The sequence below is a fragment of the Brassica napus genome, chromosome A9, assembly GCF_020379485.1.
Source record: "Brassica napus cultivar Da-Ae chromosome A9, Da-Ae, whole genome shotgun sequence".
NCBI classification, from domain to species: Eukaryota; Viridiplantae; Streptophyta; class Magnoliopsida; order Brassicales; family Brassicaceae; genus Brassica; species Brassica napus.
In genome coordinates, this window is record NC_063442.1 from 26,146,555 (window position 1) to 26,159,552 (window position 12,998).

Below are 12,998 nucleotides of genomic sequence, written 5' to 3' on the forward strand. Positions count from 1 at the left end.
GTCAATTGCTTGAGACTAAGTCATTTTTATTTTCTTTTGTTACTAACTCTTCTTCACCTCCCTTTAATCTACAGGTGTATGAACTTGAGGAGCAAGGGTCCTCAAGTTCACCTAACCAACAGCGAGCAGCTCGCCCCATTGGCACTTACGACCGTCCCAACATTCATGGTCATAGATTGGGAATCCGAGCACCCGCCGTGGCAGCCAACAACTTTGAGATCAAGTCAGGACTCCTCAACGTGATCGAGAACAACAAGTATCATGGCTTGGCTCTCGAGGATCCATTTGATCACTTGGACAGGTTCGACAGCTACTGTGGGTTGTCAAAAACCAATGGTGTGTCCGAAGATGCTTTAAAGCTCAAGCTATTCCCTTTCTCTTTGGGGGATAAGGCACGTCAGTGGGAGAAGTCTCTACCCAGCGACTCCATTACCACTTGGGATGACTGCAAGAAAGCATTCTTGGAGAAGTTCTTCTCTACTTCAAGAACTGCTAAGCTGAGAAACGAGATCTCCAGCTTTCAACAGAAGGGCTTGGAAGGTTTCAGTGAAGCCTGGGAGAGATTCAAGGGCTATCAAGCTCAATGCCCACACCATGGTTTCTCTAAGGAGAGTTTGCTGAGCACATTCTACCGTGGTGCTCTACCTAAGTACAGAGCCAGACTGGATACAGCTAGTAATGGGTTCTTCTTGGGGCGAACTGAGGAGGATGCAGAGGAGCTGGTTGACAACATGGTTAAGAGTGATGCAGTCTACAGTGGAGACCACGACAGAAGCAGTAGAACTGAGGATAAGCAAACGAGGAAGGAGTTGAAGGCTCTACAGGATAAGATAGACATCCTCCTTGCTGATAAAGCTACCCAAGAGCAGCTGCACTTTGTCGGCAACCCAAGCCAAGAAACACCAGCTGTTGTCCATGAAGTTGAGGGTTTGGAAGGTCAGGAAGAGCTGTGTTTCATCAACAACAATGGTAGCTGGTACAAGAAAGAACCCAACTTTCAGTACAACAACTACCAACAGAAGTCCTATTCCAACAACCAGCAGAGTGGTTATCAGCCTCGGAACAATCAGCAAGGCAGTTATCAACCTCAGCAGAACCCTCCTCCTGGTTTCAACAACAAGGGCAACCATTCTTCCCAACAACAATCTAATCCCTCTACCTCCACTCCTCAGGTCAGCAGCACTGATGCTCTACTGAAACAAATCCTGGAGTCTCAAACAAGAAGTGAGAAGCATGTTGGCTATGAGTTGAAGAATCTTCACTCAAAGATTGATGGGAGCTACAATGAGCTCAACAACAAGTTCAGAGCTTTGGAGAACCAGTTTGCTGCCATGAACACTCAACAAAATCGCCAACAAGGTTCTCTACCTGGTAAATCTGAGCAAAACCCAAAGGAAACCATGAAAGCTATCACTCTTAGAAGTGGTAAGGAGTTACCTCAGAGAACTCTCACCAAGGATGCTGAGAAACAAAGTGAGGGGGTTGCCATCACCATAGATGATGAAGTGGTGATTGTTGATGAGAAGATCAATGACGAGATCTTGGAAAAGATAGTGGAAGCAAAAGGAAAGGGAAAGGTTGGAGAAGAGAAGAAAACAGTTAAAGATGGTGAAGTCGTCTCTCCTGCAAGTGAGAACTCTTTTGTTCCTCCTGCCTATGAACCCAAGCTCCCATTCCCAGGTCGATTTAAGAGGCAGCTACTAGAGAAGTACAAAGCTTTGTTTGACAAGCAAATGAGTGAAGTCCAAGTCACAATGCCCATTATAGATGCTTTCATGCTGATCCCTCAATACAGCAAGTTCCTCAAAGATGCTGTAGCTGCAAAGAAGAAAGAGATGGAGGGCATGGTGATTCTCACTCATGAGTGCAGTGCTATCATTCAGAGGCTGGTCATTCCAAAGAAGCTAGAAGATCCTGGATGCTTCACATTACCTTGCGCTCTAGGGCCTATGGTATTTGATAGATGTCTCTGCGATTTGGGAGCTAGTGTCAGCTTGATGCCCCTATCTGTTGCTAAGAAGCTGGGTTTCACTCAGTACAAGAAGTGTAGACTTTCTCTGGTATTGGCTGATCGTTCAGTGAAGTACCCTGTGGGTATCTTAGAGGACCTCCCAGTGATGGTTGGAAATTATGAGATCCCTACAGACTTTGTGGTGCTTGAAATGGGTGAAGAAGCTCAAGACCCTTTAATCCTTGGAAGACCTTTCTTAGCCACAGCAGGAGCTATAGTTAATGTGAAAGAAGGCAAGATTGATCTCCATCTGGGTAAAGGGCACGTTCTGCATTTCGACATCAAGGAAGTAATGAGGAGGCCAACAGTTCAGGGCCAAGTGTTCTACATCGAAGAGATGGATGCCCTTGCTGATGAACTCCTAGAAGAGTTGTCACTAGAGGACCCTCTACAGCATGCTTTAACTGTAGAGAAGGAGGCTGAGGTGATCGAGAACCTGGAGAGTACTGCCTATGGGATGATGCTGGATTCACACCAGGCGTTTGTCAGTAAGGACCAGTATGAGGAGCTTCCACAGATGGTTCACCAACAAGTCTCAGTCACTCAACGAGAGGACAACCAGCAGGATGACTGGAGTGAACTAAAGGCACCTAAAGTGGAGCTTAAACCTCTTCCCCATGGTGTAAGGTATGCATTCCTTGGTCCTAATGAAACTTACCCTGTCATTGTGAGTAGTGAACTTACTGAGAATGAGCTATCTGAACTTTTGAAAACACTTAAAAGATTTAGAAAGGCAATAGGTTACTCACTAGATGACATCAAGGGGATATCACCCTCTTTGTGCATGCATAGGATACATCTTGAGGATGAATCAATGACTTCTATCGAGCATCAAAGAAGGTTAAATCCTAACCTGAAGGATGTTGTAAAGAAAGAGATTCTTAAACTCCTAGATGCTGGTGTTATTTACCCTATCTCAGATTCTAAATGGGTATCACCTGTGCATGTTGTACCAAAGAAAGGTGGTATCACTGTGATCAAGAATGACAACGATGAACTGATACCAACAAGAACCATCACAGGTCATAGAATGTGCATTGATTACCGAAAACTAAACTCTGCATCTAGAAAGGATCATTTTCCACTACCATTTATTGATCAGATGCTAGAGAGACTTGCAAATCACCCATTCTACTGTTTCCTTGATGGGTACTCAGGATTTTTCCAAATCCCCATACATCCCAATGATCAAGAGAAAACGACATTCACATGTCCCTATGGCACCTTTGCATATCGAAGGATGCCATTTGGTCTATGTAATGCTCCAGCTACCTTTCAAAGGTGCATGATGTCAATTTTCTCTGATCTGATTGAGGATGTTGTGGAGGTATTCATGGATGATTTCTCTGTCTACGGATCTTCGTTCTCTGCTTGTTTGTCAAATTTGTGCAGGGTCCTACAGAGATGTGAGGACACCAACCTTGTGCTGAATTGGGAGAAGTGTCACTTCATGGTCAAAGAAGGGATTGTGCTAGGACACAAGATTTCAGAGAAGGGGATTGAGGTGGATAAAGCCAAGATCGATGTTATGGTTGGTCTGCCTCAACCAAAGACAGTGAAAGACATCCGGAGTTTTCTTGGTCATGCTGGATTCTACAGGAGGTTCATCAAGGACTTCTCCATGATCACTAGACCTTTGACCAGGCTGCTGTGCAAGGAAGCTACTTTCAGTTTTGATGTGGAATGTCTACAAGCTTTCAAGAAGCTGAAAGGTGAACTCGTTAGTGCCCCAATTGTCCAGCCACCTGATTGGGATCTCCCTTTTGAGATCATGTGTGACGCCAGTGACTATGCTGTGGGAGCTGTTCTGGGGCAGAAGAAAAATGGCAAAACTCATGTGATCTACTACGCCAGCCAAACCCTCAATGATGCTCAAATGAGGTATGCCACAACAGAGAAGGAGATGCTGGCAATTGTTTTTGCCTTCGAGAAGTTCAGAAGTTACTTGGTTGGGTCTAAAGTCATTGTCTACACAGATCATGCTGCCTTGAGACACCTTCTAGCCAAGAAAGATGCAAAACCCAGGCTTTTGAGGTGGATCCTTTTGCTCCAAGAGTTTGATATGGAGATCAAGGACAAACCTGGAGTTGAGAATGGAGTAGCTGATCATTTATCCAGGTTGAGGATAGAGTCTGGTGTCCCAATTGACGAAGGACTTCCTGAAGAGCAGATCATGGCTATCGAAGCAGTGATAGCAGTTTGTGAGACTGGTAGGAAGCTGGAAGAGGTCAAAGCAACAGAGGAGAAAGAACCTTGGTATGCTGATTTGGTTAACTACCTAGCCACAGGAAGAGAGCCTTTGAATCTTGTAGGCTATGCCAAGAAGAAGTTCTACAAGGATGTGAAAAGATATTACTGGGACGAGCCCTACCTCTACATTCTCTGCAAAGATCAGCTTTATAGGAGAGTGGTTGCAAATGAGGAGATTGATGGGATCCTTGCACAGTGTCATGGATCATCCTATGGAGGACACTTTGCCACCTTCAAGACAGTTGCAAAAGTATTACAAGCTGGATTCTGGTGGCCACACATGTTCAAGGATACACAAGCCTTTGTTTCGAAGTGTGATTCTTGCCAAAGAAGAGGGAACATCACCAAGAGGAATGAGATGCCTCAAAATCCAATCCTTGAAGTTGAAGTGTTTGATGTCTGGGGTATTGACTTCATGGGCCCCTTTCCATCATCCTTTGGCAACAAATATATCCTTGTGGCTGTTGATTATGTCTCCAAATGGGTGGAAGCCATAGCAAGCCCCACCAATGATGCTAGAGTTGTAATCAAGATGTTCAAGAGCATCATCTTCCCAAGGTTTGGAGTTCCAAGAGTTGTAATCAGTGATGGAGGTTCCCACTTCATTAACAAACTGCTTGAGGGACTTCTCAAAAAGAACGGTGTGAAGCACAAGGTGGCAACTCCTTATCATCCCCAAACAAGTGGACAAGTTGAGATTTCTAACAGGGAGATCAAATCTATTCTGGAGAAGATTGTGGGGATTACAAGGAAGGATTGGTCCAATAAGCTTGACGATGCACTTTGGGCTTATAGGACAGCATACAAGACACCACTGGGCACTACACCTTTCAACCTAGTGTATGGGAAGGCTTGCCATCTGCCAGTGGAACTTGAGTACAAGGCACTATGGGCAATAAAGTTGCTGAACTTTGACATCAAGAGTGCTAAGGAGAAAAGGCTCTTCCAGCTACACGAGCTTGATGAGATAAGAATGGATGCTTTTGAGAACTCAAGAATCTACAAGGAAAAGACTAAAGCTTTCCATGACAAGAATATCCTGAAGAGAGAGTTTAAAGAAGGAGACCAAGTTCTTCTCTACAACTCTAGACTGAAGTTGTTTCCAGGAAAGCTTAAGTCAAGGTGGTCCGGTCCTTTCAAGATCAAGGAGGTTAGGCCATATGGAGCAATAGTCTTGTGGAGCACTGATGGAAGAGACTTCACAGTGAATGGACAAAGGGTTAAGCTCTACATGGCCAATGCACCAGAGGAAGATGGAGTTTCCACTCCACTGTCTGATCCTACCCCGGCCTAATCTAAAAGGAAGGCAAAGTCAAGCTCGGGACTTTAAACAAGCTCACTTGGGAGGAAGTCCCATGCGTATCCTTGTATATATTGCATTGGTGTTTTTCATTTCTCATCTTATTGCATAAAAAAAAAAAAAAAGGAGAGAGAGAAGTTGTATGCAGGTACTTGATCGGTTCAGTTTTGAGAAGGAGTCGTGCGTGGGAGCGAGGTCTCACAGCGACACCTCGAGGTCGCTCCAGCTGGGAGCGAGGTTATGGGAGCGACACCTAGAAGTCGCTCGCGGTTTCGTCGTTGTCTCGAGAAAACAATCACCTCAGAGCGAGGTCTCGGAGCGAGGTCGAAGGGTCGCTCCAGCTGGGAGCGACATTATGGGAGCGACACCCTCACGTCGCTCGCGTTTTCGACGGAACGGGCACTCAAGAACTGACGCGGAGCGAGATTTCACAGCGACACCTCGAGGTCGCTCCAGCTCAGAGCGAGCTTTCTGGAGCGACACTCCGAGGTCGCTCGCGTTTTCATCAACTCGCGACGCGAGGAAACGCCTCGAGAGCGACCTCTCCCAGCGAGACCCTCACGTCGCTCCCGCACCGGTTCAGGTAAGTTTGCTAACTCTAAACCCCGGTTTAATTCAAGTAAACCGATCCTAACCACCCTAAACCGAACCAGACGACCCTAAACCTACCCCAACCCCAGCGATTTCATCTCTCTCACTCTCCCCTCCTCTCACAAACTCACAAACTCTCTCCAAACTCACCCCCACCAAAATTCCCAAAACTTCCTAAATTCTCACCCAAATCAACTAGTTCTTGTTTCTAAATCCAAGCTTTCGCCCCTGTAGTCTATTCCTCACCACCCTTTCACCATTTCCTTTCATCCAAAGCAAGGTATTGAGTTTTTAAATTCAAATTCGTAGGTCCATGAACCCTAGAATTTGAAAGTCGAAATTTGGTCATTTTCTTGCTAGATTGTGGTGAAATAGACTAGGGAAAGCTTATCTATCAAGTTGGGTTGTTGAATTAAGGGTGAAATTGAGTTTAATTTGCACTTTGGCCAAATTAGGGTTCATGGATTTGGGGGAATTTTGAATTTGACCTTAATTGGGTGTGTTTGCGGGTGTTTTAGATGCGTTAAGATGTCACATTGTTGCATTGTGCTGAACTTGAGTTTAAACTGAGAAATTCATTTGTTAAGTTCATTCTTGCAAAATGTTCGCTTGCAAAGTCTTCTTTTTCTTCACTTCCATCTACTTATCCCTTTCCAAGTTTGTAACTTTTCAGGTGAAAATGGTTAAGAAGACAAAGGGCAGGTTGGAAGCTGAGAGGCAAGAAGCCGAAAGTCAAGAGTTTGCACAAAGAGGAAAAGCTTTAACCAGCGAGCCAACTGGCTCAGGAACGCAGCGGACTGTGCGACAACAGACGTTGGCTGCAAGGAAATCGAAAGAACACGAGAAGAGGGCAGGGAAAAGTGTAGCGGTTCCCACCCATGAGGAAGGTGAAACTGAGAGTGATGATGAGCCAGCACCTACGAAGAAAGCCAAGATGTCAAAGGGCAAAGGGGTTGCTGTTGATCGAGATAGGGCGAAAACTCCATCTGTAGAGGAGCTGTACGATCATTTGAAGGATGGAGTCACCTGGGTTCCAACAAGGTTCGCCGACCTCAACCTACTGAAGGAGTTGGGTCTAGACTCTGATATTGAGGCAATGCTGGGGCATTTGAAGATGCCGAAACTCCTCACCATGGCTTATCCTTTCTACAAGGATGTCACTTGTCAGTTCCTCTCCTCTCTTGTGGTCACTTACCACGACACGGCGCATGTGAGGCAAGGATGGGGAAAAATCAGCTTCAAGGTCAATGGAAGAGAGTACAACATGAACTTCAAAGACATTGGGAGAGTGATGGGGTTCCAAGACCTAGAAGACCACTCCCTTCCCAAATGTGAAAACCTTCCCACAGAGCTTTGGAAGTTGATCACTGGAAACAGACACTCCACCGGGGCTGACAAGAACTCACACATCCGACACCCGTCTGTACGCTACCTCCACACATTGCTAGTCCATGCTTTCTACCCACGGAAGCAAGCTGGTAATGTTACTGAGGAAGACATGCGACTGCTCTGCCCTGCTATCCGTCCCTACACTCAACCCGGAGTGTTACCCCTTCCCAGCACTGATATCTATGCTACATTTGGGGTGGTCAGTTTCTTCGTGGGCCGTCTCGAACACTACAGAGACTGGGCGTGGTACACCACTGATTCGCGCCCAAAGATAGGGATAGGCGGAATGATCACACCACTGCTCCAATTTCTGAATGTTCCCTTGGGAAAGGACGCATCGGGGCCTAGGTTCATTGATGGCACCTACTTGAGGATTGCCACCTATTTCAGTGGGATGTACGGGAAAGACTACGTCTACCACTACTACTTGTACGGCAAGCCAGTCGAGGTGGTTCTTCCAAACCGGAACCTGACGAGTTTAGAGATACCTGGAGCTATCAGCTTCAACATTCCCCAGGAATACTTTCTTGGAGAACACGGGCCTCTCGATCCAATTCAAGCAGCTCCATCAAGGAGAAGGAGTGTCCCCGTGCAACCTGAACCACCTGTAGCAGACACCCCTGAGCATATTTATGGACCTCCGCGCTACTACTTCAAGCCCCATGACGGAGTCCTTCCTCCTGGAGCTCTCCGTGATGCTCATGACCACATTGGTCGCCTCCAGCGATGGAACAAAGCTCAGGACAGAACGATAGAAAAGCTCAAGGATAAGTGCAAGGCACTCAGCAAGACCGTGAAGAAGCAGGCAAAGACTTCAGCAAAGTTCATGAAGAAAGTAGCTGATGTTTTAACTAGGGGAGGAATAGCTGGATGTAGCTCAGCTGATTTCGCTTTCGCGAACACCTCAAACCCCCAACCTCCACCCCCGCCTGATGCTCTTGGTTTCCCCCTCACTGCTGCGCAGCTTCAGCGTAAGTGGAGAAACCCACCCACTCAACCTTCCACTTCCGGCAACAAATCCCCATCCCTTGCTTCTTCAGATAGTGAGGACGAGATTGACGAGGTTGAGAGCCAGCCATGGTATGGAGGCTCCGGTACAGCATCCGGTGGGTACTACACCACCTTCCCTCCTGACGACGACGATGCTGGGGCATCTGCCCCTACCTACTATCCATAGGAGGTACTTCTCTCACTCCCTTGTATATATCATTTCATTCCTGCATATTAGTTTTCTTCTCGGTATCTCCTTCTTTCTTTGACAACACAGAGACTGTGTAACTCAAGTTTGGGGGAGGTACCAAGCATTTGATCATGTTTGCTTTGATTGTGTTTCATTTGAGTCATGCATTGCACGCCTATTTGCATAAAAAAAAGAAGGATTTTTCATTTAGTTTGCATCATTTGCACCATTAGGAGAGTCTAGAGCATATAGGTTGCATTCACTTGCATAGGGAGCAATGATTTTAAATGCCTTGTAAAGAACACTACGTTGCACCATTGAGTAGCCATGCACCTCTCGAAAAGACTTGTATGTTTCGAGCCTTGAAAACTCTTCTTGAAACTTGTTGATTGCTGAAACTCAGTCTTTGAAGCCAACTACAACCTTATTTGAACTGAATGAACTTAATACTTCTTGCTTAGGGTCCTTTGTGTACTGAGTCATGGCTATACACACTTGAGTTGTCACATCTTTTATGCCAATCTTTTTGACAAACTCTAGTGGTAGACCACTCCCAAAACCTTTCCTTCCTTTTAAGCTTTCATTGTTTGATGAGTGAGGCCTTCTTCGGAAAGTCTTACATGCGCATAATGTTGAGAGTATCGGGAACGACAATGCTTGATCTTCATTTTTGCTAGATTGGACACTCTATTGTCTAGCTATAGGTGGGAGGGCGAGTGTTGTGATCATGATTTGGGAGAAATGAAAAGTAAAAATGGATAGACTCTTTGTGCTTAAGTGAATTGATTTTCTGGGATAAGTAGAGAACCTCTAGCTCTAGTTTTGAAAAGTCTTGGCCCCCAACCTAAAAAAAATAAAAAAAAAAAGAAAGAAAAGAAATCGAAAAAAAAAAGAAAAGAAAGAAAAGGGGGCTAGCAAAGTTGTTAAGAGCTAAGAAATGTTTTGAGGTTGTAGAAAAATCCCTTGTAGATTTCAAAAAGGAAGAGTTAAAGTTCTTAAGATCCTTTGGTGAGAGATGTGAGTTGGGTTTGACATTTGGGAATGATTGTGTAATTGTATGTTTGGGAAAAGGGTAGAACAATGGAGATTGAGCATTGTATGCATGAGTTGGTCCCTTTCTTAGATATATTATGTGCAATGTCAAGGCTACTTGTTTTGAGAGTAAACCACCTTAAAGATCATATGTTTTGAACCTCTTGAATCACTTGAATAAAAGCCTTCCCTTACCCAACCAAATGACTTGGACCAATCGACCATTTGCAAGAATTCACCTGATGTTTTGTGCTTAATGAATGTGATAGTTGGTTGATTTGAATGTGTGGATGCTTGATGATGAGTGTAGAGACAAAAGGATTTGAATAGGCCTAGAGAAGCTAGAGTGTAATAAGAGAGTGTGCTAATTATATTTGCTAGTTGTGTTTCTTTTGGCTATGAGCTCCCACCTTCAAACCTCTCTCCTTGCAAGTTCTAGAAAGTTCACTTGAGGACAAGTAAAAGAACAAGTTTGGGGGAGTTGATATCTTGCATATTTACATTGTTTTATCCATTTATTCATGTGCATTTTCATCATATAGTTTAGGATTTAGCCATGTCTAGGTTGCATTTTGCATACATATGTCTCTATCAGGTAGTTGAGCACCACATGGAGTTTCTGGAGACATTTGAGTGCATTTGGAGCTCAAAAGGAGGTGATTAGAGTGAGCTTTGGACGAGCACTGCTGGAGCGACCTCTCGGAGCGACGGCATGAGGTCGCTGTGCACCACATCCCGGAGCGACTCATCCAGAGCGACACAGCAAGGTCGCTCGCGTTTTCATCACTGGGAGACGCGAGAACAAGCTCGGAGCGACCTTCCAGAGCGACGTGCTGAAGTCGCTCCCGAAGCTTGGAGCGACGTCCCAGAGCGACAGGAAGAAGTCGCTCGCGAATTCACCACCCGGAGACGCGAGAACAAGCCCGGAGCGACCTCTCGCAGCGACACAGCGAGGTCGCTCCCGAAGCTTGGAGCGACTTGTCGGAGCGACAGTCTGAGGTCGCTCCGTGTTTTGTTTCTGCTCGAACTTGTGTTTTCTCAAGGGCATTTTGGTCATTTCATTATGCACGTTTTTATTTTCTAAACCTATGTTTTATTACTCTGTAAGCCACCAGGGGGAGGATCATCTTTTGTTCTTAGAAAAACCACCAAAAACCTTTGGAAAGTGATCTCTTTGAATCAATTGATCAGTTTTATTATTGAAATTCTGTGTTCTTATTTATATTTTGTGTTTCTCTGCATGATTAATCTGAAATCCACCATGGGTTTAAGAGGAATCATGGAGATTAGTGAGTAATCACCTTTTGAATTCATGGGTTAGGGAGATTAAGGGTGATTAGGTTAGAACTAGGATGTTTTAGTGTAGATCATTCATATTGCCTTGCTAGTAGAGTGAACATAAAGCATCTTCTGAGTTGGCCACTCAGTTGTTGATCCTTAGGCATTTCTCACCCGAAAGGTGTTCGATGAAATGCCCGAGATAACTCTCCTAGACTTTTAGCATACCTTGCCAAAGACATTTGTTGTTAAAGATGCTAAGATAGCTAATAGACTTGTTAGTAATGATTGCTTTCATATATTCAACCAAAGACATTTGATGCTTGAATTGTGTTAAGTAAATGAACATTCATCTAGACATAGAGTTTGTTTAGGATTGTGTCTAAGCTTAAGGTTAATAGATTGATTGATCGTTTGCCATCTTTAGTTCGAGGCTTGATCACCCGATGTCTAATCCCTATATCCATGAGTTCTCTTTTCCAATAGTTAAGAAAGTATCGTTTAGTTATTCCTATTAATTAGTCATAGTTAAAAACCCATCTAAATCATTGGTTGCACTTAGATTAAGTGATTACTTGCATTCTCGGTGCTTTAGTATCTCTCAGAACTGGTTCGACAATCATTTATACTACAGCATTTGTCTTAGGAGCCTTGAAAACTCCTAACATCAAAAGGGAGATTAAGGGTGATTAGGTTAGAACTAGGATGTTTTAGTGTAGATCATTCATATTGCCTTGCTAGTAGAGTGAACATAAAGCATCTTCTGAGTTGGCCACTCAGTTGTTGATCCTTAGGCATTTCTCACCCGAAAGGTGTTCGATGAAATGCCCGAGATAACTCTCCTAGACTTTTAGCATACCTTGCCAAAGACATTTGTTGTTAAAGATGCTAAGATAGCTAATAGACTTGTTAGTAATGATTGCTTTCATATATTCAACCAAAGACATTTGATGCTTGAATTGTGTTAAGTAAATGAACATTCATCTAGACATAGAGTTTGTTTAGGATTGTGTCTAAGCTTAAGGTTAATAGATTGATTGATCGTTTGCCATCTTTAGTTCGAGGCTTGATCACCCGATGTCTAATCCCTATATCCATGAGTTCTCTTTTCCAATAGTTAAGAAAGTATCGTTTAGTTATTCCTATTAATTAGTCATAGTTAAAAACCCATCTAAATCATTGGTTGCACTTAGATTAAGTGATTACTTGCATTCTCGGTGCTTTAGTATCTCTCAGAACTGGTTCGACAATCATTTATACTACAGCATTTGTCTTAGGAGCCTTGAAAACTCCTAACATCAAAGATGTGTTTGTTTATCTAACATCGGTGGATAAAGAACAAAGAAGCAGTATTTTGCATGTAGAGGACATCCAAGAATTTGAAATAGTTCAAATAGACGAGCAACTATCAAGAGTTGAGAAAGAAATCTCATGTATTAGGAACTATGGTGAACGTGAGAGTGGATATGGAGAAGAAGAGAATGTGGGCACTGATTTGGAACAGAAGGAACACAATGAACATCCCCACAAGAAACACAAGAGGAGTAGGTTGTAAACCTTTCACTTTCAGTTTTAATGTTTTTACTGTGTGGAAATGTTGAAAAGTGAAATTTGTATTTTGTGTTTGTACAACTAAATGAAACTTTTTTCTTTACTAGTATAACTTTTTTGTTTACTGGATATGAGTGAGATTTGTATTTTGTGTTTGTACAAGTAAATGAACATCCCCACAAGAGACATTGTGGTTAGAGCTAATTATGATCTAATTAGAGTTAATAAATTTATCATCTCTTTACTTACTAGTATTCATATACGAAATACATTGTGTTCTTATAGGTTTTTCGCTAATATTCACCTTGACACATTTGAAAATTTACTATGGCCTCGAATCAATTTTATGTTTACATAATCATATTATAAATGAATCTAGGAAACATAATATAATTGGTATAACCATGAAATCAGTC

At 43.6% G+C, this 12,998-nt stretch overlaps 1 protein-coding gene and 1 non-coding gene across 2 annotated transcripts; one reads left to right on the forward strand and one right to left on the reverse strand.

Moving 5' to 3' along the window:
* Nucleotides 1-494: 494 nt before the first annotated feature.
* LOC125578705 lies at nucleotides 495-601 on the reverse strand. Its single transcript, XR_007316788.1, has one exon. It is a non-coding gene; the product is annotated as a small nucleolar RNA R71 (small nucleolar RNA).
* A 1,444-nt stretch (nucleotides 602-2,045) lies between these two features.
* On the forward strand, nucleotides 2,046-9,446 carry LOC111201249. Its single transcript, XM_048740482.1, has 6 exons — nucleotides 2,046-3,404; nucleotides 3,507-4,935; nucleotides 5,753-6,144; nucleotides 6,826-7,362; nucleotides 7,873-8,691; nucleotides 9,426-9,446. Exons 1-6 carry the CDS (start codon nucleotides 2,118-2,120, stop codon nucleotides 9,444-9,446), a joined length of 4,485 nt encoding a protein of 1,494 aa, XP_048596439.1. The 5' UTR covers nucleotides 2,046-2,117.
* The last annotated feature ends 3,552 nt before the right edge of the window (nucleotides 9,447-12,998 follow it).